The sequence below is a fragment of the Pyrgilauda ruficollis genome, unplaced genomic scaffold (genome assembly GCF_017590135.1).
Source record: "Pyrgilauda ruficollis isolate IOZ18807 unplaced genomic scaffold, ASM1759013v1 scaffold1, whole genome shotgun sequence".
NCBI classification, from domain to species: domain Eukaryota; kingdom Metazoa; phylum Chordata; class Aves; order Passeriformes; family Passeridae; genus Pyrgilauda; species Pyrgilauda ruficollis.
This window is the reverse complement of record NW_024508100.1, coordinates 17,321,787-17,347,605: the sequence shown is the minus strand read 5'-3', so window position 1 is coordinate 17,347,605 and position 25,819 is coordinate 17,321,787. Positions and strand designations below refer to the sequence as shown.

General features: G+C 39.5%; 1 protein-coding gene across 1 annotated transcript in view; it reads right to left on the bottom strand.

Annotated features, from left to right (window-relative positions):
- Positions 1-633: 633 nt before the first annotated feature.
- Positions 634-25,819, bottom strand: part of CUNH4orf19 (chromosome unknown C4orf19 homolog) — a 40,406-nt gene continuing 15,220 nt past the window's right edge. The window contains exons 2-6 of the mRNA XM_041490437.1: positions 21,609-21,658; positions 19,221-19,307; positions 16,538-16,592; positions 4,085-4,132; positions 634-3,004 (exon numbers count right to left, since the gene is read on the bottom strand). Coding sequence (XP_041346371.1) covers positions 2,071-3,004; positions 4,085-4,116 — 966 coding nt within the window. The 5' untranslated portion in view covers positions 4,117-4,132; positions 16,538-16,592; positions 19,221-19,307; positions 21,609-21,658 and the 3' untranslated portion in view covers positions 634-2,070. The remainder of the gene's footprint in view (positions 3,005-4,084; positions 4,133-16,537; positions 16,593-19,220; positions 19,308-21,608; positions 21,659-25,819) is intronic.

Sequence of the window (25,819 nt, the reverse complement as noted above, 5' to 3'; positions counted from 1 at the left end):
GAAACTTGCTGTGATTTGCACTTGAAGTTTGAGCTGGGAGCTCAGGTTAGAAAAATCTAATTGAGTGAATATTGAAAAAATCAGGTAAGTTTTCTGGGGTGTTTGTTGCATTTCTTTCTGTAACATCTTTTTTACTTGAATTGTTTTCCATGGTTCATGTCATGGTGCAGCAAGGGGCTGCTGGCTCCCTGGGGCTGGGATGTGGGGAGCAGTAGGGGTTCCCTGGGGATAGCAAGGCTGGATCCCACAGCCAGTCTGTCCTGCTGCCCAGCCAGGGCATGGGGCAGCCAGCAGCACCAGGACAGCCCCAGCACAGGCACCTCCGGCAGGGCCCGTGGCTGGGCTGGCAGGTCTGCCCCCGGGGGTGAATGGGGCTGGGCAGGGACGGTCAGGGCTGGTGACACTCTCAGCATAACTCATTACTGGCAATGTGCCGGCGCTTCCACCCACTTTCAGTACTGTAGCAGTCTTTGAAAGACAAATGGTTATGTAAAACTCGTATGCACGTAGGAGAAGGCTTAGAAGGGCCTATCAAAATAGTAAAGTGGTAGAGAAGTCAACAGTACTACAATACTTTAAAACCATATAAAGCTTTTTTATTTTACAGATACAATGTTGTGACTCTTGCCTGTAGCTGGATATAGTTCTCTAGAAGCTGAGACTTTAGGTTGTTTTAATTGCTCCTAGGAGTACCATTAATGTTTTGAGAAATCAAAATCAGCATATACTGTAGGCAAATACATTGTTGGTGTTTTTCATGTATCTAATGAGGGCTATATCTTATTGAATGTCTTAAATGTAACTTTTATATTCAGAAAATGCATAAAGTAAAAAAGCTACCCGATTATTTTTCATATGGTAAAAAATTTATTAGGAGTTTATAACAAAAACTTGGAAACCACAAAATTTCAGTATAAAATGTTAAGCACTTTCTATTTCAACCATACTTTTCCTGAATTGGCAGCACCAAATTAGTCTCTACCTCCTTTTTTTTCTCCCATTAGAAATGCAGCCCTCCAAGAATGGAACTATTTTTAGATTTTATGCTTAATCCAGTTTGGAAGCTTGGTCCCTTTCCTGGTATAAATTTAGGCACTACAGCAGAGCTGTAGGAGCTGAGGAGTCCACATTGGCTCTTGCTGTTTTAATATAAACAAAACACATCTTGCTGGAGATGTTTGAGACACAATCTGTTTGCAAGCTGTATTGTTAAGACAGGTGACATGCACCTGTAAAATTTAGTTGAGTTCAGACTTTTCAGGCTGTTGTTTTACAACAGTTTTAATATATCCAAACTGGTAGGGAATGAGTCTTGATCTCTCTGGCCTCTCTGACAGAGTGTGTGTGCAGTTCTTACATTAGCTGCTTTTGCACATTAAACTGACAGAAAGTTATTCACTCTCTTGGATTTGACTGGACTTCTGCTGTTTTAAGGAACTGAAGCAGCAACACTTGGGGTATCAAACACAGTCAAGGGAGAGGTGTGTGGGGAAAAATGATGTTATCATTCCAATGCCAGGTGCACGTGCACAGATTTAGGCTTAATCCATAATGGAACCATAGCCACAGTAAAGTTCAGTCCAAGCTGCCTTCCCTATTTCATGTTTCAGTAGATCACAGAACTTTGGCTCATTTATGTAGTTTTTTTCTGCTAATGATGAAAATATGTGGTTTCTAACTCCATGGCTTCAATAGTCTTATTTTAAATAATGGGAGTTTTGTGAACCTGGAACATGCAGTGTGCACAGACCCTCATGAGATAAAAAGGAAACACTTGCACGAGTGCAGGTGAGGTGGGTGTACAACTGAATATTCTGTGTGGAGGAAATTATACTTTGCCCTCCTTTGTTTGGGCCCAGAGAAGAGTATTACCATTAATCAATGGAGGTCTTCTGTACCTCAGGCAGTAGAAATTAAAAGGCTGTATAAAACAGGTGAAGGGACCAAGGTTTAGTCCCAACTCCTTCTATATATGCTGCTCATAACAGCTCTCCATGTGTGCTGTATATCTGTTCATATTGATCCAGAAATAACATCTGGATCTTTCCTGGTGTATTAGAAAGAAACCATCTAGTACTCGTCATCATCTTCCACGTCTTCTCCTGCTGTTGCAGCCTCCAGTGCAGCCAGAGCTGCTGCAACTTCTGCATCTTCCTCCTCAATTCCTCCATTGACATCTTTATGGTTGGTGTGTGTGGATGCCTGTGTGACAGCCACTGCAGTGATACCAGCAGTAAGGCTCTCACTCAGAGTTGCAGAGTCAGTTTTAAAAGGTTCAGTACTGCTCTCTTTCACAGGCCAAGGTGGGATTACACGAAGGTCCTGGTCCTGTATTGCTGAAGCACCAGTGTTTTGGTCTGAATGTGTGCAGTTGACTGAAAAGCTGTCCTTTTCAACATAGTTCCCAGTTTGATTGCCATTTTGGGGGTAATCAATATCTGGCAGTCTTATGGTATTGTTTTCTCTTTCCAGTATTGAGTTTCCTTTGAGAAAGATGCTGTCTCCTGCAGACTGGGAGTCTGGAATACTGTGAGGCACATTGCTGGCTGCCTTACTCTGACTGCCTGTCTCTAGGTCAAGCTCTTGTCCAGACCTGTTTGATTTGGTGTAAAAGTCTCTGTTGCTGGCTGGAGAAGCCTCTGACTGGCTGGAGGTTCCCTTTTCACTGGTTTCTTTCACTGGGCTTGTGTTGGGGTTGGGTATGGAGTGCTGAGCACAGGAGTTGCCGCCGTTGACTGCAACATCAAGCTTTGCAGCACACTTCACAAGGCCATCCTCTTGAGAATCATTGCCTCTGTGATTCCAGAGAGTTTCTGTTATACTGCTGACTGGATTTTTATTTTCTGTTTTGTTTACCTCATCCTTCTGCAGTTCATTTTTGGGTTCTTCATTTTCACTGTTCTCTTTGAATTTGGATTTATTGCTGCCTTGTTCATTGTGTTTATAGCTGTTTACTTCATGAATGCATCCAGATGATTGTACTTCTTCTGGATCAAAGATGTAGCTGGAGTAAGAAAAATTTGTAAAGGAAATGTTACTTATGATGTTCAATATAATTAGTAAAAAAAGATTAAGCTTCCTTTTTAAACTGAAGATCTTGAGAAAGGAGTGTCACTGAACTTTACCTTGGGTCCTGAGAATGAGTTAAACCAAATGGAAATGCTGAATATGCTGTTGGCTGCTGTCTCCTGGGACTGATCCTAACTAACCCCTGTACTGAGATTCACCAGGAGCATAAGGAGGATGTTGGAGAACTGTGTGCTAGTCATTGCTTGTTTCCAGCCTTATTTTTTTATTTTCTCTGGGGAGCTGATTAGCTGATTAGCCAATGAGTAGTCATGAAATGGATTGTTAATTAATATGTCCTCATATAGATGCTAAAATAGGTTCCATTTTTTCCTGGTGTTCTTTCAAGTCTTTTGTCCTTCTCCCTCCCCGCTCCCCCCCAAAGAATAATTTTCTTCTTCTTGCTCTGTAATTTCCTTTACTTACCTCTCCCAGGGCCTCTCTCTTTTCTTTATCTTTCTTTTTTCTCTCATAGCTCTATTTTCTCCCTAGTTCCTTGCCTGTTCTACAGAAGTGGCCAAGGGAAAGTAGTAACCCTCAAGTGGAGCTGAAATGTGGTCTTTATAAAACTAGCTAGTCCTCCTCTCTAGGGAGAGTTTTGATATGGGAATTCTTCCCCCAGCAAGCTACATTTAACAGCTATGATGGAAGCAAGGAGCTGTTGTTCATTTACATTGCTTGGGAGAGAGGAGGATCTGACATAATGTGTGCTCCTTGTTCCTCATGAATTAAGGAAAGCCCATGCTACCTAAATTAGATAAAAACTTTACTGAAGAAGAGTTTTCAATGCAACACAATTCCTTTTGTGGGATAGGAATTATAGAAGCAGACCTTAATTACAGTAAATTAAAAGGACTTTCATAGGAAATCTCTATGCCTATACCTGAAGATGCTGTAAGCGTTGAGAAAACTCTAACCTTTTACAGTGGCTAATTAAAGCAAAAGGTGTGAGGGAGCAAAGACACATGGTTTAATGCTTTTCTTTTATTCAGTCTAAGCAACTCTTGTTCTATTGTACCTTTGTATCATTTTGCAGCACCTGCACCCCATCTGGATTTTTCTTAATCTGAAAAGAGAGAAAGGGAGGGCAAGGGAGAGACAGAGTGAGTGAAGCATTATGAAATTAAAATATGAGCAATTGCATTGAAAATGATGCTCATGTTTAGAAGGGTTTGTTAGCTAAAAACAAAGATGTCTGCACAGGAATGAATGGAGTACTGTTCAAGGTCTTTGTAGGTTGTTGTGCATTGGCAATGGTCTTTAATTGGGGAAAAATCTGGGGAAGAATTTAACAATTCTTAGTGATGTTCTCTCAGAATAGTTTCCTAAGCAATTTTATGACTGGGAGAATTGTAAGTCAAGTAAGTCAAGTATTGGGTGTGGGTTGTTGGTTTGTTGTTTGGTTGGGCTTTTTTTTTACATTTTTTTTTCCACTTGACACCTGTTGGTAAAGTTCTCTACCATGAATTTGCCCAGCTGTTTTTGGAAACAGTAAACTGCTAGCATCTACCACATCTTTTACTTAGTACTTTCACAGACCAGCCTTGCCTGTGTGAGGAATCACCTGCTTTTGTTTGACTTGGACCTGTTTTTTACTAGTAGTAGTTGGTGCCTCGTAATTCTTGTATTAGAAGAAGTAGTGACTATCATGTCCAATTGTCACCATAGGAGAGGTCCTGTACTGTCCCCTCAGTGCTCATGTATTTAAATATTACTCATACTGACATTGTTTTGAACATATGAACTGTCCTTGTGGTGTTCTCTGAGTCTTTTTGCATTTTAGCATCCTCTTAAGTGTGGGAACTACAAATGCAGAGTTCTCAAGGTGTTTGAAACCTGAAAGAAGCAGATTTATTCTTTCCTAGTATCTTCTTGTTTCCATTCACTTGACCTTGTGACATCCACTGAGCACTGAGGTGACATTTTTCTGAGGCACAGACGAATTCCTGGAATGGGCATTTTGTTATAAGCAGTATGTTGCACCTCCATTGTACTACAGTAAAATTCCAGAGTTTTCCTAGAATTGGAGTCTCTCTGTGTTTTGCTACACCACTGCATGACCCAGTGAGATGCTAAGAACTATCTATTATATGGTTCTTATGCCAGAGCCTTTTATTATAAGAAAAAGTGGTTTGTTAATTTGGACCCTTGAGAACATTCCTGTTCTGAACCTAAACTGAAGTCCCAGATCTGAACATCCAAAACCCCTAAAATGCCCAATATTCTTTATGGGTGGTGGCTATCTTGTTTCAAGTTAATAAGTCAGGGCAGGTTGTTTAATATGTTTTGTCCGTTGTTATTCAGGCTCTTCTTTTTCTCTTGAGATGCTCTACAAACTCACATATTTTTGCCAATGCCTAAAGACAGTGGCTCACTTTCCATAAAACAGAAATTGATGAAGCAAGGTCAGGGTATTTTCTGGAGTAATTTATTTACAAAACATCCAAGGAAAGTAGTATTGATTTATTCTTCTCAGGCATGGTTTGAACTGCACACCAGCAATTATGCTAGTAGAAATGTAAATGAAAACAGTTCCCCTCTAAAATCTGAGTACTTCTGGTGTTAGCGCTGAACTAAATACCTGATGTCAGATGTCTCATTCTTGGAGCCTCTAGCAGCCTACAAGTCATTCAGCAGCTGGTTTTATCCCAGGGTATAGCTGCTCATACCTATGCTTTTTGTCTTTGTGTACATGAACTGTTCTGAAGCAGAAATTTCTATCAGGAGTAACCACCTTGATGTAGCTGAGTGCTTGTTGGAATGGCTTTTAAGCCAGCTGCTTCTCTCCCTGGATTACAGACTCCCTTCCACATCTCTGCAGACCGTGTACTGTGTATTCTCACCCCACATAGCTCAGCAACATCACAGCAGGAATTCTGATTCAGGGTTTTTCATCTGAAGAGGATTGCCCTCTGAAATGCCCACGTAGCCCTTGGCTTGGCTTTAAAGTTTATAGGTTTGGTGAACCCAGTTCTGATTTGTATGTAGACCAGCTCCAACAACAGATGTTGCTTCTAGCCCAGAGTGGGCACTTCAAGTCAGGGTGCTTCTGCTTAGAGTTTTATCTGACAGATTTCCTAGTCAGGGATTTTATTTACAAATTTTGTGATTTTTTTTTTTTTAAAAGCAAAAAATATTGCTTATAGGTTTTAAGCATTGGGAAGTTGTAAATGCTGGCCTTTATTCTGTTGTAAAGACATTTGTGCCTGTCATGGAAGGCAATTATAAATTGAAATTGCTCTTGTAGTTTTCACAGAAAGCACTTTCCTGGTTTTTGGTGTGTGTTTGTTTTGTTTTGTTTTTTAAATTACAGCTGCTGTTGGAATTATCTCTGCAGCTACTGCATTATGCTTTTCCACTGATTAGTTACAACTGGATCTGTCCTGTGGCATGAATAAACTATTACATATGGAAAACAGTGTACATTGTATTATCTTATGAATTATTTCACATCCCTGAAATAGGAATATAGTTTTACAATGTCACTGTCTGAACGCTGGCTTTTTTTTCCCCCTTGCCCTTTCCTTCTATTAATCTTTCAAGTCAAGCATCATTCTGGGGAACAAATTGCTTTTATAGCATGAAAAATCATGCTTTAATCCTACTTATCTTGTTTTAGATACCGAGCTCTAAAGGCTTGTGTACTGTGTGATGTTCATAGTTCTGTTAATGGATAAATAATATCAATAAGCTGCTGTCTGGAGCAGTTTGAGTCAGGCAAGTTCTGCAGGCTTGTAACAAAAGAGGGTTAGAAACTTCAACAATGGATGATGTTAACTGATGGATGTTAACTGATACTGAATTTAGAAACTTGGCATCCTTATTAAATGTTTGTCCTGTCAGATATGCCTTGCTGCTAAATTGATAATTTCAGAAAAACATGACATGATGTGGAATGCTGTCTTGTAGAACACTTTGGGGGCTATTTTTCCCCTGAAAAAAGGCTGCCTGTCTAAAGTGGCAGTAAAATCCTTGGCTTTAACATTCAGATTCTCAGAATTGAGATCAAACTGCCATTAATCCTAGATATTATTCTTTCTTGACCATGAAATTTCTGAAGGCCTGTAAATGTCTGTCACTAGTAATTATGCAGTTACTTAATCCTGAACACTAATAGATCACCTGGCATTAAAGCTCTGCAAAAATGTTCAGTAGAGATTTTTTAGAAGTTTTTTTAGATGTGGACTGGACCACTTGGAGCTTTTGCAGGCATAAGACAGCTGTTGAGGTAAAATGAATGAAGGAGGCCTAGAATTAAATTTTTTTACTGTCCCAAATTTTGAACTTGAATTTTTCAGCTTTTAGTAGCTGCTGAATCTCCTGAAGTATGTCTCTGTGGATGAACTTGTACCAGGTTCTACAAAATAATCAGATTCTTGCAGTGTGACAGTGTAGAACAGCCTTGTGGTTTGCATATTCAGTATCAGTGCTTGTTTCATTTAAAATGATGATTCTTTTCTTCAGTGAAAGAGATGGAAGAGGCCCAGCTTTGGATGTTTACCCCAGCTGACCTTTAGCTGACCGTGTCAAAAGATAGTCTAGATATAATGTGCTTGCAATGTATTAAAGAAGTGTTCACAGGGAGACAAGGACGAACTGTTATGAAAGACTGACTTTCTTCCTTTAAAGAAATATGATACAGAAGAGCAACTTCTTAAAAAAAAGTTGGAAAAAATTAGAACAATGGAAGGAGGTACTAATTAGTCTTAGTTTGAGGAGGGCAGGACACAATTCCCATCAGTAAAACAAATGCTGAAAAAGGGAAGGTGGTTGAAAACATTTATGGTGGCGCCGGCTAAGAGAATGAGGTGGGACTTCTTTTTCTTTCAAGTGTGAGACCTTGGGGAAGATAAAAAGAATAATGTCTGACTCCAAACCCACAGCCTTGTGTTTCAAGTCACAGTGTGCTTTAAGAGAAGTCTGCTTTTCTTTATCAGATTTGAGAAACACAAGGTATCTGACTCTAGATTAGGTAATAACATAACTCATATTTAAACTATTTAAACTGTGGCTGTGTTATGAGTAAATAAAAGGAAAACAAGAGATAATGTCATGAAAAAGAAAGAAGAAATATTTTTGAGTCATAAAAATGGTTTGGCACCTTTTCCAGTATTTTTTTTAAGTTTACATAGAAACAGAAAAAGGTCAGTCTTACTTTTGTTCATGGTGTATTTTTTATTCTGTCTTGATTTTTATTTTTAAATTCCTTTTAGACACCTCCAGGAGCAGAGGCAGAAAGGTGAGGGAGACAATATTAAAATAGCTTCTCTAGTAGATCTCAACAGATAAATTCTGATTTTGGATCATTATTTTTAATCCAGTCTCTTTTTTTGTTTGTTTGTTTTAGTTTGTTTGGAGTTTTCATCCCACAGACCCTGATGCTTCTGTTGTTTGGCTTTTTATTCTCCTCCATCCTTTCCCACTTTAGATTACCTTAGCAAGTAAGGAGATTTTTCCTACATGGGTATTATCTGGGCTGAGCCTGAATGATGTATCTCCCAGGGGCCTGAGGCACCTCCTTCTGATGACTTTTTCTAGCAGAGGCATCTTTCAGACTTGATCCTGCCAGTGTCTTCCCCATCAGTTTGCTGTGTTTTGCTCTCCTCAGTAAAACCTGAGGCTACTGCCCTGAGGTACCAGTCTCTGTCATGGACAGAAATCCTTGTTCATCAAAATTAAGTCTGTCTGCCTCACTAGTAATGCAAACACAATTGACTTTGTTGGTATTTCTTTGCTAACATGGATGCCAAATTCTAACCAGCTAGGAGACATATGCACAGAAGCAAGTATGGGAAGAGAAAGTGTTTGCATGGAAATGTGTGCAGAGGAAATACAGAGAATGTGGGGTGGGAATAACCTTAGAGAGCTCTAGGAGTTGACAAGCTTCTCCTAACAGGAGGTGCAGTTGCCTTCTGTGCTAAGTAGGCATTCACACCTCTCAGAAGATTTCAGAGACTGTTCTCAGCATGTGCTAGGTCTGACAAAGGCTCAGAGGTGCCTAGGCTGGAGGAAGGAAGCGCAATGTCCATGCTCATTGCAGGGCAGGTGGATGAGATGACCTTTAAACTCCCTTTGAACCCAATCCATTCTGTGTGTCTCTGTGTTACTGAGGCGTGGAGGCAGAGGAATAATTGATCTGGATGACAGATAGTATAAAAGAGGCACAGAAAAACTGTAGGAGGAGTGGCAGAGTTGAGAGGAACTATATTTAGAAATTTAGTAAACATACAGTAGAAAAAAATACCAGCCCGTGCTAGAGGGGGGGAGAGAATAACAGGAAAAACCATGTGAAGGAAAAAAGATGAGGAACATAACTTAGCCACACACTAATCACTACTATTGGTTGAATATAATCTGTAAGAACTATCTTACTTAAAATACAGAGAACCCTCCAAAGCCTGTGGGCTTTTTCCTGACGTGTTTTGAGACCAGAGGGCCTCGGAACAGGTGCAGGCTTGGGGAGTAGGAGAACCCAAACCATCCTGGGCCCAGAATTATCGGAACAACCTGATCTACTTGAAGATGTCCCTGCTCATTGCAGAGGGGATGGGCTAGGTGACCTCTTCCAACCCAAACTGTACTATTATTATACCATGGTCTGTGGAGAGCACAGTCTGTGCTCAAATCTTCACTGAGACCAATACTTAGAGCTGGATCAAAATCTAATTTCATTTTTCTGGACTGAATCTTAATCTGGAAATTTATTTTAAATCTACTTCAGGGAATAACTCAATTGACATATATAATTTAAAATAAATGAACTAAACTGAGGAACTGTAATATGGTCCCTTATAGGAAGCAGATCCCACCTCATGGGCTATTTTAGTCTGTCTGTTTTTTGCTAGCTGAACTGACTTCGGTCTTTTTGTTCATACTTTCTTAAAATGCAGCACTGAGGTGTTGTTCCTGTGCTTCAGCCATCTTGCAGTCCAGCCCTAGTGAGACACCTGGCTGTGCCATCCTGCTGACAGAGTATGACCTGTGGATTGACTTTGAGTCCCCCTGCAGTCCTTCCTATCTGTGCTGCTCTGCAAGAAAAGAAAAATGTGCAAGTGCTTTTTCTGCTGCAGCTTACTCTCCTCTTTTGAAAGAGGCAGGCTCTATATTTGGGAATAAGGAGTGTCAGTGTCTGACAGAAAGAGCCTTATGCTATCCAGCCAGCACAAGGTGATTGCCAAGGTTATTGTTGATTGTCCTATTTTTCTTTATTTTACAGAGCTGAAGAGCTGCACAGGTCTGTCAGCCACTTTTATTCTCCACTGAGAATATTATTTGCCTACTGGACAGCTTGCATGTATTTCTAGTGCAGCTAACAGTGAGGGCAGGAGAACCTGACACATCAAGACTCCTCAAAAACTTGTATAAAACTTCTTGAGCCACAGCCTAACTTCAGTGGTGACTTATGGCTGTCAGTTTTGGATGTTTGGCTCCCACTGCCACCCTCTGCTTGTTCCTTTTCAAACTGAACCCCCTGTTTATTACAGATAAATATGATTATTGCTTGAATACAAATAATCCATACACTGTCATCAGTTGTTAAGACTGATAATGCATTTTCAAAGGTGATTTTTTCTCTTTCTCCCTGGCCAGGCTGAATTAAGCCCATGGATTGTACATTGTACAAGGTGGCCTGATATTTTGCATTTTCATGACTAAAGTGTCAAACTGCTGGGTGATATTGCACACAGATGCTGTGTACAGACAATGGCTATTTATTTCAGTGAGGGAAGAATTTGATCTGTTCTGTGTGCTATTCAAGACACGAAAGCTGGTGTTGCTTTTGTGTGTGGGATTTAGTGATATAAGTTAGGCTTCTTCATAGTAAAGCCATGAAACTGATTTAGACTTGTAGTTTTCAAGGAAGAAAAGTGGCTTTAATCAGTCTGGTTATCAAAATCTAGAGGGTCTCATTGATCAGAAGCATGTGTTTCTTGTTATCAGGAAAATTAAAGAAGTCTCACAGTTACAGCCTCATAAATTTGGATGCTTTGTATTTTGACATAGTTTTTTCATTACTGAGGAAGTAGGTCTGATGTCACAAAAGGGTTTTGCTTCATCAAGGTGATGCACAGCAGAATAACTGAATCCTTAAATGATAAAGGTATGTGAGCAGTCATAGCAAGGGGCAAAGCAAACTAAGTGACACTTCAGCAGAATTGTTTCTAATTGGCAGAATCCCACACTTTTCAGGAGATTAAAAAGAAAGTGATTTAATGGTTCAGAGGGTTGGAGGACCTCTCCTCTGAAGACACGCTACAAAAGCTGGAGTTGTTCAGCCTGGAAAAGAAAAGGCTCTGTGGAGACCTTGTTGTGGCCTTCCAGTACTTAAAGGGGGCTTATAAAAATGAAGGAGAGCAACTTTTTATACAGGTAGATAGTGATGGGACAGGGCAGAATGGTTTTACACTGAAAAAGGAGAAATGAGATGTTGGGAAGAAATTCTTTACCCAGAGGGTAGTGGGGCACTGGAAAGGTTGCCCAGAGAAGCTGTGGATGCCCCATTTCTCAAAGTGTCCAAGACCAGGCTGGATGGTGTCCTGAGCAACCTGGTCTAGTGGGTGGCATCCCTGCCCATGGCAGGGGGATTGGAACTACGTAGTCCTTAAAGTCCCTTCCAAACCAAGCCTGTCTATGATTCTATCAATATCAAATACTCAAATAACAAACACTATACTTGCCAGATGAACCATCCATATGGCATAGCTAATCACCTAAGTATGGCCTACTCACCAAATAACCAATATTCTGTCATGATTTTAACCTTTATTTGTGTTATCTGAAAAGGTATACATATATTAAGTGTTTATCCAGGAAATTTGCAATAGTAACAGTTGAAAAAATGCAATTCCAAAAATATGCAGTTCCGGGATCACAACAGTAGCAGTCAACTCTAACTGCCATGTACATGAAATAGTACTGTAATAGAATAAATTGTGTATTATATCTTTGGATTGTTCATAATGCCATCCAAGCTAGAGTACAGTCTCCTAGCTGAGAGGTGTGTCTACTGTGCAGGGGTCAGTCATGCCCCCTAATTGTGGGTGCATGCTGTGACGTTTCTCAGCACAGGGGAAGAGCATCCTGCCAGCGTGATGTCTGGCTGCAACCTGATGGGAAGCTCCTTTGGCAGTCAGGATGGACAGAGTAGTGGAAATATCTGGCTACATTCGTTTTCTCAAAATGCAGAGAAAGGTCAGATTTAGTCTGCACTCCTTATAATAGAAAAATACATGCTAATTATCTTACATATGTGTAGCTGTACTGCCACGAAGCTATACCAGTACAGTTGGCAATGGCAGTACCTGCTAATTGTTATGTGCCTGTGTGAATACTTCAGCTGGAATGGGGAGCACCTGGATTGAGGCAAATGCAGCATTAGAAACTGCTCCACTTCTTTACAGCTGCTCTCTTCCCATACCTCCAGGCATCTAGCTGACAGGTTTTCTGCTCCCACATTGCCCCTTCACGTTCTTGCTTTTCCATGCAGCTTTTTTGCATCAAACTAAGAGGCAGCAGTGGGCAGGTCTCAAGGCAGGGAAGTTTGGGTGTTACCAGTACTGCTTGAGCACACCTGCACTTGTTTGCATGTGTGTTTGCTGTAGGGGAAGGCAAAGAAAGGTAGATGCTATCAGTTTTACAAAAGGTGTTCTATTTTGATTTGTAACTGTTGGTCATTGTGTAAGCTGATAATAATATGCATAGCTATGTTAAATCCTGCTAGGCTCCTCCTCAAAATGTCCTTCTTTTCAAACCAGTAAGGTCAGCCAGATCTTCCACTTCCTCCTGGTGGCTTCCTGACTGTATTAGTCAGCATGAAGTGCCATGTTTTATTCTCATAGTAGATTCTCATTTCTACCTTGACAGTTTTGGGGTTTGTGTCATTGTTGTTGTTGTTGGTTTTGTTCTGTTTTTAGTTAGTTAGTTTTTCCTTTGTTTTGTTTTGTTTTTAAGCAGACATTCTTGTACTATTTAATTCGCTATTATCTTTGGTAGCTGTCAACTGTTTTATAAGCATTTGAGGGAGTAGGGCCAGCTCACATGGAAGATGGACCTTTTTGTGAGGTGTTATTGCTGTAGCAGTGTCCTAGAGGATACAAGGGCTACAATTTGGAGGTGATCTGAACATACAATTTTTTTCCTGTTATGCCCTTTAAAATATTTATAAGATACTTAAGAGGAAATACATTCTCTCTGGCTAGTTCGTCATCATTCACCGCACTAGGTCACGGAACATTTCCCTACCCCCAGTATTTACCATACAAAATGATTGTTTTATTTTTAAGGAGTAAAAGGAAGAGTGGGGAAAAGGGTACAACTCTCACAATCATTAGCCAGTTTGCATAAAGGAAAACCAAATATAGCTGGTTGCATAAACCCATTCATTTCCTCTTCAGCTAAGCTTCTTTTCTACATTTGGTTTTTCCAAACTTACACAGTCTAGTGTTTAAATTACTGAAGTTTATGTTTCCTGTCTTTTAAAATTATCAATCCCATAAAGTATAATAGCTTGTTTAATAGTGGGGCCTAAAACCCTGAGTCCTGTTTAGTCCCATATTGTATAGAGGCAAACATAGAAATGTGCTCCTTCCCAAGGGATTCATGGTCTAAATGTGTGACAAGGCAAAAATGGGAAGCAGATGGTCATGTAAATGTGAGAGAAACAATCAGCAGAGGAGCTATATTTGAGTCAGTAATTGTGTTAGGCTAGGCCTGAGTGGGGATCTGTGTTTGGCAACACAAGTGGAGCCTCAAATTAGTTATAGCCAATTTTTATGTAACAGAAGGACCGTGTGTGAAATGTCATTTTTCCTGAGAGGTTAAAGTCTCTCTATGTGATTCTGTAAAACTGTGCACTTCGGAGGATGGGTTCTGGGCTCCAGCCCTTCACCTGAAAATCCTTGGTTGTATCCGATGTCTTTTTAAAACATTTAACATAAAAACAACTCTAGAATTGGATCTTGAGATGGTGCTGCCGTGGGTCTACAATTCACAAAGTTCCCTTGCTTATACTTTCCTTTTTTTCCCAATGGCAGGCTTGAGCAGCCTGCTTGAGAGCATGCCATCAAGGACATGATTTTGATAGCGTGAATGTGTCTTAGACACTGAGGGTCAAACTGAGCTGGGGATCTTAATTTATGATGGAATTCTCTAACTCTGAATACTGTGTAAAACAATCACTGTCTCCTCTGTGGTTTTGACTGGGACTTGATGTGGGTGCTGTCTTCTGGCCTGGAAGTCACTTTTTCTTAGATACCTATTCAAGAATCATGATTTAAGCCTGCTTAAATATAGAAGTATTTTCTAGATGTGGATTGTTTCTCAACTGCATATATATGTATACAGGCTTATTTTTTAGCCTCCTGGAATAATTCCATGCAGTTTTATGGATGCTGTCCATCCAAGTATGAGAAATCATACTTGGGACATTCGAAAAACTGAAAATGTCAGACAGCGAGCATGAAAGCTACAGCATTACTGCTGTAGGATTTAGTCTGTGAGAAAAAATTGACAAGTCAGAATGCTTCCTAAGTATATTCTGAGGCGATTTGTTCTCTTCAGCCTGGAGGAGGCTGAGGGGAGACTTAACTGCAGTCTACAACTTCCTTGTGAGGGAAAGAAGAGGAGCAGACACTGATCTTTCCTCTGTGGTGACCAGTGACAGGACCCAAGGGAATGGTCTGGAGTTGTTTCAGGGGAGGTTTAGGTTGGATATTAGGGCAAGGTTCTTTACCCAGAGAGTGTTTGGGCCCTGGAATGGGCACCCCGGGGAAGAGGTCACAACACCAAGTCTGAGTGTTCAAGAAGCATTTGGACAATGCTCTTGGGCACACGGTGTGACTCTTGGGGATGGTGCAGGGCCAGGAGTTGGACTCGATGATCCTTGTGGGGCCCTTCCTACTCAGCTTATTCCGTGATTCTGTGGTTGTGCCATGTACATTGCCAGACAGTGCCACTCACTAGCAGCATAGCAGCATGCTGTACACTCTGAAATCAAGCTCTTTTTTGGCCCATCTGCTGGAAGCTGTTGCCTGTGAGTTCTGTGCAAAAATAATTTATTGGCCTTCTGCAGAAATCTGGGGCCAAAGATAACAGAACCTTTAAAATACGCCGTTGAAAGACTTTGAATCTTTAGGTGACCTTGGTGAACAGAGTAAGATGGAAAAGGAGAGAGAGGTGGAGATCTCATATGTTTTATATACTGTGAAATTCTTGCAAGTTAAAATATGAAAATAAAACGTAGGAAATCAGCAATTAAGTCTAAGCAATAATCCTGTCATTCTATCTTATCGAAAACTCTTGGTTGTACATCAGTTCTATGGAAAGGCTCAGTGCTTCTTTGATTGTTTGTTTTTTCCCTGTTGAGTCTCAGGAAGAGGGTATGAAGAGACACTTCTGGAGTTTAGCAGGCCTTTATCCTTTAAGTATGCCATACATTTTTACTTCAGGGAGCAATATTCTGAAAATAGACTTGGATGTCCATGGAGATTGCTTCAAATACAGGACTGGAGTGTTCTGTGTATATGTGTTTGGGCAGGATTTAGGCCAGGCAGGATATGTGATCTCAGCTCTGGTATTCAGCTGTAGCTTAGTGTGCCCAAAAATCATCTTGTCCTGAATACTTCAGATGCTTCTGATTTGTTTATATCATATGAAATATTGCTAGGGGCAGGTATTGTGGTGGTATTGTTTTTGTGCTCAGAACATCAGCCTCTCTTAAAACCAAGAAAACTGGATAAAGCCATAAGCAGTTAGAACGAGTCAATGATTCTCTTTTGTAAAAACAAAAGTAAAAAAAAACCCTAACCCAGCAAAAACTATGCCCTTGCCCCAATAAAAAAGAAACCAGCACAAAAAAAAACCCCAAACAAAACAAAATCCCCCCCACATCCAACATGTTGACCAAGTAGATTTCTTAACATTGTCAGGAAGTTGTGCTTTGACCATTTAATGACCAATGGTGTTTGACCATTTAATGGCATAACCTGGAGCTTTTTATAGGGAAACTGTTAGAAGTCAGTGTGCTTTCCCTCTCAATCCAAGTGAACAATCCTTATGTTTTCCAAGTAGTTCTCTTTTCCCAAATCCCCCTCTTTCCTCTGCTTGCCTTCCATTCTTGTTCTTTCCATACCATTTGCCTGCATTTTCACATTTTCTCTTGCTATTTTTCACCTGTGTTAACTGTCTTAGATTGATTCAATTTTTTATTCCTGCATTTCTTCTGTACAGTGTCTTTTTCTAAACTTCAGAGAGGAAATTGGCAAGCATTTATTTCCCACATCAGGAAATTTACGGGTTGGAAAGAAATACAGTTCTGTTCTGTCACTAATGCTTGTAGCAGTGTAGTGTTGTCATTAGAAAATATGTAGAGTATTGTAGGGAGACATGGTTTATGTTGTGGAATGCTGAAGTTACAATAGTGAATGGCCAGTAATTTTTAAACCTACACAAGGAGAAAAAAAAATAATCCTACCTTTCCAATTGTACTCCATCGACTGCTTGAATGATTTGTTTTAAATGTCTTGGTCCTGCAAGAGTAAAACACTTTGCAAGTGGTTTCTTCATGTGCACACATAAGTAAGAAGGTACCTCTGAGGCATTAACTGTCTACTGCAAACAATGTGGAAATAGAACAACCTCCTCTTGGTACCATTGTGAATTTTAAATTTAGACAGTGATCAAATAAATCACTTGGGTAGTATGCTCATCCCCTTGAGCTGAACTGGAATGCTAACCTGCTTAAAGTGAGCATAAGCTTTGCTACAGTGGATTAGGACTCATGTGAAGTGTTTAAACAACAACAGTAAAATTAGAAAACTTTCAAATATGCAGTATTATGGGACTTTCTTTCCTATGTGTTTTATTTTTTCTTTTTCTTTCTGGGAGTCAGGATATTTACAGTATCCATTAAAACTTCATGTGTGCTTGTGGGAATTTCACCCTTCAGATTTTCACAAGCTTTGAAACTTAAGAAATGCCTCTGGCATTGCAATAATATTATAAATATTGGTAAAGCTGTTGTTCTTTCAGACATGCTCCAGCTACATGGAAAGCTCAGCAAAGTGTTTTGTATTAAGAATTTCTAAAGAGATAAATAAATTAATGGGATAATTGTAGAATTAGAGTATAACAATACTGCAATGCAGATGCTTTTCCTCCTTTAAAAATACAAATATTTTCAGTATTTCTTGGAGTGAGAGAAATGTGAGCTCATGAGGATTTGTGCCTGAATGCAAGCCTATAATTACCATGAATCACCAAGTTGAGTTCATTTCTGTGAAATGGGCAATGTATTTTGCCGTGGGTTTTAGAAACAGGTCCATGTGCTTTCTTTCATTCTCACCATCTCTCTGTGTGAGTGATAACTTCAAAAATCTCAGTGTAGCTTATATTACAAACAACAAATCCACACAGAGTTATGCTTGCACCATTCTTGAAACCTGCAAGGTTTTTCTTGTAAGAGAGTGAAGTTTTTGTTGTCCTTGAGATCCCTTTCAGCAGAACACTCCTAGGATCTAAGCCAGGGCAGTTCATTCCTGAATTCAGCACCCATAGGCAATGGGGCTGGGGAGGGAAAGTACAAGGCAACAAGGACAGTACAAGGAACATACTCATTGCTGCTGCTGCTGCTCTTTTTGCTATACTGTCATTGTATACATATTTGCAGTTATAGTTTTCATAATTTATGGGTAAACTCTGACAAGTTTTTATAAAATGTCACTACCTAGCTTCAGGTTTGGAAGTACCCCGGGCTGTATATGTAGTTTCATGGTTGCTGTTTGCCTACAAATTCAAGAGGACAACATTGCATCGTGTCTGACCCGTGGGTGACATTTAGAAGACTTTCTATTAAAAGCCTGAAATATGATTGAAACCTAAATGCAAATTTGAGTGGCCGGGGTATCTGTGTCTCGTTGCTAAGGAGAACCTGGGATTCATTCCGCCTCGGTTCACTGCGTTGCTCTGTGCCCTTAGAGCAAGTCACTTAAGCTGTCCTGTATGTCACCATTTCATATCCTTCTCAGAGCTTATGTTTGTGCTGCACTTTGAAGATTTATAGCCCTATTCAATCTTACTATACTGTTGCAAAGGGTTGAATCTTTCTGTGCATCTGTTAAAGGTGTGATCAGTACTTTATGTGAAGTGAATAATAAAGCTTATGAAGAATGAGTCATGGTGTGTTCCTGTTTTTAGGCAACCTTTTACTGCGGTCATTTTATGTCCTTTTTGCATTCTATTTTTAAATATAGGTATCATTATTAGTTAATTAGTTACAAGAGTCCTCCTTTTAATTTTTGTTCAGATCTCTAACAATCTTACTTGCAGCATAATTCTGTCTTGATGTCCTTATTTGTTTTGTGTAAGCCATGGCCTAAACATTTATGCATACAGTGAAAATAAATGAAAAATAAAATCCATGGTCCAGTTATGAAAGGATGCAGGTAGCTTGTTCAACTAAACTTTCAAGTGCATTCTTAACTGCTGTAAATTCCTTTTGTCTGTTTAACAAATTCTGAAGTAGTAGGTTAGCCACAGGGTTTTCCTTTAATTTATTATTGGGTTTTGTTTGTTTATTGTGAATCCTCTAGGAAATTCCTATAATTCTGTAGAAATGTGAAATGAAAATGCCAAAAAGGAGTCACAGCTGCTGGTAAGTTGTCAGCACACTCCTTATATCATGTCCAATGATAACTGGTTTGATTGTCAGCTTCTGTCTGATGTGTGTACAATTGGCTTTTTACCCAAAAGTAGACAAAACGTTCTATATTTGTCCTTAAACTTGAGTTTGAAGTATCTTTTTTTTCATTGCATTTGGACATTTTTCCTTGTCTGCTTGCTGGTGATAGTTTGGAGCATAGCTGTTAGCCCCATAAATTGCATTCAGACATCTTAATTAAGTATTCTTTTTACCATCATCTTTGCTTAGCAACATCCTTTCTGAGATATTCTGGGAAACTTAATACTTGTCTGGTGTGTAAAACAGTGTTCATAAATCAAGGTATGTTGCCATATCCTACTTGCTTCTTGCTCATGTTGTTTAATAGTTTTTATATTACTCTATTTGAGCCAGGAGCATGAAGCCTTACACACCTAGTCACTCCAGCTTATTGCACAACACAATCACCCTGAGACTCAGCCTTTGGAATATGGCTTACCATGCTGGTGTAGATTGTTAAAGTGAAGAGTGTCTACATGGTTGTCATGGATCCAAGCAGCAAGTAGCTTTCACATTCCAAAATAACCTGGAATTTAAACAAAATCTTTAGGCTCTCAGAAGCTCATATTAGCATTTTCCACTTCATTCAGTTGCTGAAAACATGCTATCTCAAAGTCATAAGACCAAAATGAAAATGAAATTATCTAAACCTGCTTTGACATAGACCATAGGTATGCTTCAGATCCTGGGTGTGCTTCATGCTGAACAAAATGAACCTTTTTGACACAGTTATTTGAGCACCTTCTTTTGCTCCTCTTGAATGTCTTTCTAGGCTTTTGGTTTTAAAAGTTGTGTTTGTCCTCCACTGGAGAGGTGCATGGGGTGCTGCATTCTCTGAGCAGGCTGGACAGTTGTCACTGTGATCCACCTGTGGTTGTGCTCCATTAGGAGCTCCCACCGTGAAGCTTTCAAGCACCACACACAGCCTCTCTTTGCACAGTGAGTGAAGTCAATGAGCAATTTTCTTAAGAAAAGTTTCCCTCACCCTAAGGATCAAAGAGAACTAACGTAGTTTATCAAACAATACAGGGCTTAACTCTTTCTTTCTGGAAATCATAACTTGGCCTTCCAAGCTGAGCTGAAGATCACCTGGTTGTAGACACTAGGTGTTTTCCTTTGTTGATAAAAAGTGTTAGAATTCCATGCTATCCCCTAGAGTTTCACCAAATGCTTAGCTATCAATAGTGATTTTAATTGCCCATTTAATTCTAATGTCCTGAGGTTTGCATTTCCTTCATAGTTTCCTCCCCTTCTCTAACAACCTTGTGCTTTTTGTACCATTCAAATATTTTCTCTGCTGCAAAGTCTGTTGTTCAATAACTTTTTTGGGAGTTCTTTTTGATAGGTTCAATTCTTCATTGCAATTTAATTTTCAGTGGAACAAACCTCTGATTTCCATGCATTCTTTGTGATTGTGCCCATGTGTTTACACATGGATTGTTTACATATGGTTGTATTAAGGTTCTCTCACTGCATTTTGATGGTAAAACTCTAATTAACCTTGCTAGGAGTGGATTCAAAGCCTTTAAGATTCTGTTCTAAGTTTAGGAAAAGGAGCAGTTTTGTGAAATCAAAGCCGAATTTGAAAATCCTGAATTGTTTCTATGAATGCTTGGAGTGAAGAAATAATCTTCTGACTGTCAAACTGCACACTTCTCTCTTAGACTCTGTAGGGATGAGAAGAAGGAAATACAATAGTGGTCTTGGGTCTTGGTTCACTGAAGGAATTGAGGAAGAGAAGTGAATAGACAGTTTTCTTTACAAAAAGTACATATGAATTATAAACATGTTGAGATTATTTATTCTGTCAAACTTTCTTGAATTTAATTTTTTAAATATATCAGTATGTCAGCTCTTGAATTCTGTCATCACATTGCTCCTTGTAAATATCAAACTTGTCACCAACAACATGAAGAATGTGAGCAGGTAAGATGCTATGCACCAGTTAGCATTTAATGAACACTGTTTAACAATTTGAAATCTGACAGATCTCCTTGAGTCGTGAAGCACCTCATCAGTAACTCAAAAGGCACAGGTTGTTTCCTGAGTGGCAAAAAGAGCTGACAAAAGGAAAGATCTTGATTCACAACTGAAAATAGGCTATTTGAAAGAGCTCTGTGGTCTTGCCAGTTGTACGAGAATTTTCTGGAGAATTACTCTCTTTCTGTTAGCTAAGGCACCGTGGGATGGTGCTGTCTGCTGATTCTGTAACCTAGTATCATGTGCCCATTCATGCCTAGGTAGAGGTTCTTAGTTACAGTCAACTGTTAGTGAGGCCCCTTTGGGTCACTGGCAGAAAGAGTTTTACGTTCTGTTTGCTCCACCACTTTTATAGACCATGCTGGATACTTTTTATTTCTTCCTGGTAACTAGTGATCGTGAGCTGCTTTAGATGGCAGTATCCTTGTTCCTGGCAGGCTTTCTGCTGTCTGGCCATGAATCACAACAAAATAAATTTGCCTTATGTTTTACAAAGTGTTGTACAGAATCATAAAATAATTGACTGAAAGACAGATCCAGAGTTCTGGCCCAGCCCTTCACTCTGTCAATATAGGTCAATATACGTCTACAGCATGATATGAAACATACAACACCCAGGTTTAGCTCATTAATGCACAGGAAGCTTTGATCTTTTTGGCCATGTCTGCAGAAGCAGCATATGGCTCTGCTGGGCAGTAATGCAATATAATCTGTCTATGTTTATACAGTTCTTTATTAGCAAAAATCTTGCAGGAGCTGAGGGTGAAAGTTCAGTACCCAAAATTTTCCACTTCTGTAACAATTTCCTGTTCCTATCTTGCATGTTAAATGTCTTCTGATTGCTTACCTCCAGCTTTCAGCCCCAAATGCTAGCAATCTGCCTCCTGTTTAAGGAACCTAGAAGAAGAAATAAACACACTGGTGTATTGCTGTATATATTTATATTTGCATATATCATTACGTGCAATATAGAGACATTGATATTCCCTCTAGAAGGGAGAGTTTGTGGCAATTTCCCTGGGTCTGTTATTAGAGAAAATTTTTTGTTTTGTTTTGTAGATTACACTGTTCTACAAGTGCCACTTTCTCATTTTAGAGATTTTGTTGATAGGACAAATTAATTACTGGATAAGAAATGTTTTTTGTCATTGGCATCTCTTACAGCTTTATCCTACAAGTTGCCTGGGTAGGCACAGGGCTGTTGAGGTACACAATTTCAGTAGACACTATTCAGCCAGCACTGAGAAACCATGACAGACAGTTCTTTGCGTGAAACAGGCATTTTTCTTTCTTTGCAGAAACTGAGGATGTGCAGCCTTTTGAATGTTTAGAATCTGAGAAATCAACCTTTCCAGATGCTTCAAAATTAATTAATGAGAGGGAGTGAGCAAAACCAGTTCCTGCAGCTGTCAGTGCCCATAAATCATCTCTGTTTTTACTTTTGAAGCAGGACAAGAGCATGAATTTAATTAATGGGTTTCACTTGCTCTGGAAACACACAGTAGAGAAATCACCCTACCCACACCTTTCACAGATGCTGTAAACATACAAATGTTATTGTGTATTTACTCCTGAATGATTTCCAGTGCCATTGTGCTAGATACAGTTGAATGCCTCAGGCAGGTGGCAAAGCAATGACTGCAACAAATCCTTGTTCTTTGGACACCTGGATAAGAGCAGCAGCAGGTTAGCTCCTGTTTTCTTGGTTCCAACCGACTTCTGCTTAACAAAGGTAATGACTGCTGCAGAAAACTCCAGGAGAAAACAGAAAGAGGGAATTTGTCTGTTTTCCATGATTGGGAATTCAATTTGTCTTTGCAATGGATCACCAGGAATGTCTCTGCATTGTTTGATTTTTATTGTATTTTCAGTTCTACCTTATTCTGTGTCAAAGAGACACAGAAACTGTGAGGCTGGATCAGACTCTAGTTCAGTGCTGTAGTCAGCACCAGGTACCTCAGAAGGAATTGTGCAAACACGCCTGGTATTATGGGGAGCTGGAATTACATAACATTTACATCACATCAATCTTGGTTTTAAACCTCATGTGTCTGAAGACTTACATTCTCCTAGAACATTTAACTTGTTAAAAGTTAAACTTGATTTTGTCATGTTCACTGTTGTGGTGCTGGACAGTGTTTAGGTTTTTCTATGGAAACTCATTATGTACTCTTTCCTTTGGTAACATATTTATAGATGGCAATTGCCCAGACTTGTTATGCTGGAGGAGGAATTTTCTTTGCTCCTGGGCTAGTGCCCTTTTTGACCTGGCTGGATGTTCCCCCTTATTTATGTTGTTATGTAACATAATGGTGACACTTCCCCTTTAGTCTGCAAAGTGCAGGATTTCATTGTTTAGATATCTAGAGGACCTGAAAAATGTGTACTAAGAAATGTTTTTTGTTTTTTTTTTTAAATAACGGGGAGTTATTCAGAACATTATTTGAGCTCCTCTATATGGATGGGATTTTTGATTATTGTGGATGTCTGAGATATGTTGATAATCTCCAAGTAAGTTGGAAAATAATGGTTCTTTATTCAAATACTGAAAAATAAGATTGAAAATACTGCAAAAAAGGTTGAATGTTGCTTTATATGCCCTATGCCCCATGTAGCCTACAAGTGAGAAAGCATTCTGAAAACTATAGGTGCAGAATGGCATTCACCTTCCTATGATTGCTGGAACCATGTGATGTTGTACTAAAAGTATCAATTCTTGCTATTTTCTTGTTTTTATTGTTGTTTAGAGAGTCTTCTAGGAAAGGACATATCTGGGGCCTCTAAAATTCATAACAACATTGCCAGACCTGTGGTGAATGCATTTATGAATATTTACCTGGAAGTTAATATTTGGAGTAAGTGTTAGGAGTGCAAGACACAAGATACTGAACATTTTAATCTGGCAAAATCCTCAAATCTCTCTTCCTTTCCCTATAATGCTCTTATCCTGACATGGTCCATGATCCTTGGTTTTTAAAAATTCATGCCAAAAATATCCAAGACAAATTTAAATTCAAAAATGCTTCTCCTTTTCTACATTCAAATATTGAAACACACCTATAGCTGCACTGGCTTGACACTGACACCAGTAATTCCAGGAAATATTCACAAAGAATGCCAGGCACTGAGCAACTAGTCTTTGTGTTTATTATAAAAGAACATTTTTTCATCTAACCATAGAATAAATATTTTACCTTTCTCTTCTATGTATAACATGGTCAATTGAAGACTTTGATATTTTTTGAAGTTATTACTACAGCTATATCTAACAGCATTTTATAGCATAAAAAGAATTCATCATCCTGATTTCATCAAACAGAACTTTGTGTAAAGGCCGTTTTGCATACCCTGAGGTCTTATGTAGGGGTGATTGGAAAAGTAAATCATCATCCCATCTGCATTACTGGATAAGGCTGTTTTCAGTATAAGGAATATAGAAGAGGCTGCATTTCTTCTACTCCTTTTTACCTAGGTTTGCCACATGTATTAATATGAACTGTAATTTACTGCTCTTTAGCCATCATTGCTGTGTGTTCTACTGTGTCTTCTCCATGGCAGTGGGCCTTCCTTCAAGGGGAAGAAACTTGTTTGGTCCTTAAACTTGGTGAAGTTGTACTGTGAATCACTTGTACTTGAGTGTTAAACTTGGCTCTGTATTGTTTTATTACCTGATTGCTGAAGCTTCTCACAAATTAAAGGCAAGGCCTTATCCACAATTATATCCTGAGTTTAGCTGTTCACAGAATCATGGAATATTCTGAGTTGAAAGGGATCACAAGGTTCATTGAGTCCAACTTGAAGTGAATGGCCCATAGAGGGATTGCACCCAGAGCCCTGGCAGTATTAGCACCATGCTCCATCCAGCTGAGCCAATCTCACCTGTGTCTACATCTGCCAGGAGCTTTGTGGGGATGCCCTGGGGGAAAGGCTTGTTTTCAGCCTTTTGTGCTGTAGGGGAAACCACTGAGGATCAGTGCCTGTAGTGCTGTGGTGTCACCAAGGTGTAAGAGATGACCTAGAGCTAGGCAGAGCCAAGGGTGTGTTGTAAGCCTGACCTCATGCTTCCCTGATGCTCTGCTCCCTGCAGGCCCTCTCTGTAGATCTGCTGTGAACCTTCTCTTTGCTTGCCCTTACTGAGGAGCTTGTGTTGTCTGTGTTCTTACAACAAATCATGTATTTACTGGTGAATGGGAAGGGGAGATGTATGTGCTGTAGATACCTCTTTCCTCTGCCTTTTTCATTAAAACTCTCTGATGTGGCACACACTATCTGATGCAAATATATCCCTATGACATATTAAAGCTAGTCTTGCCAGATTTTATCTGGATTGCAGGTATCTTGCTTAGGGCCTGTTTCTGTAAATAGGAACACCCAGGCACATCCCCATCTCTGACTGTTTGCAGGCAGTAGTGACAAAGCAAAGTCTAATTTAGCTACAAAAATTAGTAAGGTTTCTGAAGAGTGTAATTCACTGTCGCAAGCACTTTTGTTGGCAAAGAGCCACGGGGAGCCACCTGTGGAAATAGGGTCTCCCTCGTGGTTTTGAGGATGCGGAAATGGATGACATTAAATCATGGGCTGTAATTCAGAGAGTGAGAAATTTGCAGACTGATTCTCTAAGTAGGAAAATCCCCTGAGGAAACGCATTATACCTATAATTCTGTCAGTCAGAAGATTAGAGTCAGTCAAAAACTAACTTACACAAATGGTTTAATAGTAAAGATTGTGCTAATAGAGGTAAGAAATTTAGATGAAGTCTTTTGCTTAAGGCGATGAAAATTGGGTGACTTTGAAAAATGGCAGAATATGTAGTAGAAAAGTGTTCTGAGCTATAATTAGTTGAACATGATATTTCTGTTGCAACATTAGGAATAGTCATAATTACTTAAATTTGTGGTTGAAAGAATCCCAGTGTGCTTAGCATTTGGTTATATATTTGGATAACATATGTAGCCTTTAGGGCTCAGATTTCAGAGTGGGACTTGTTCATTATAATTTGTAATTGTGTGAGTATTATACTGACACAATTAAAGAATGAGCCAATGTGAAACAGAGGTG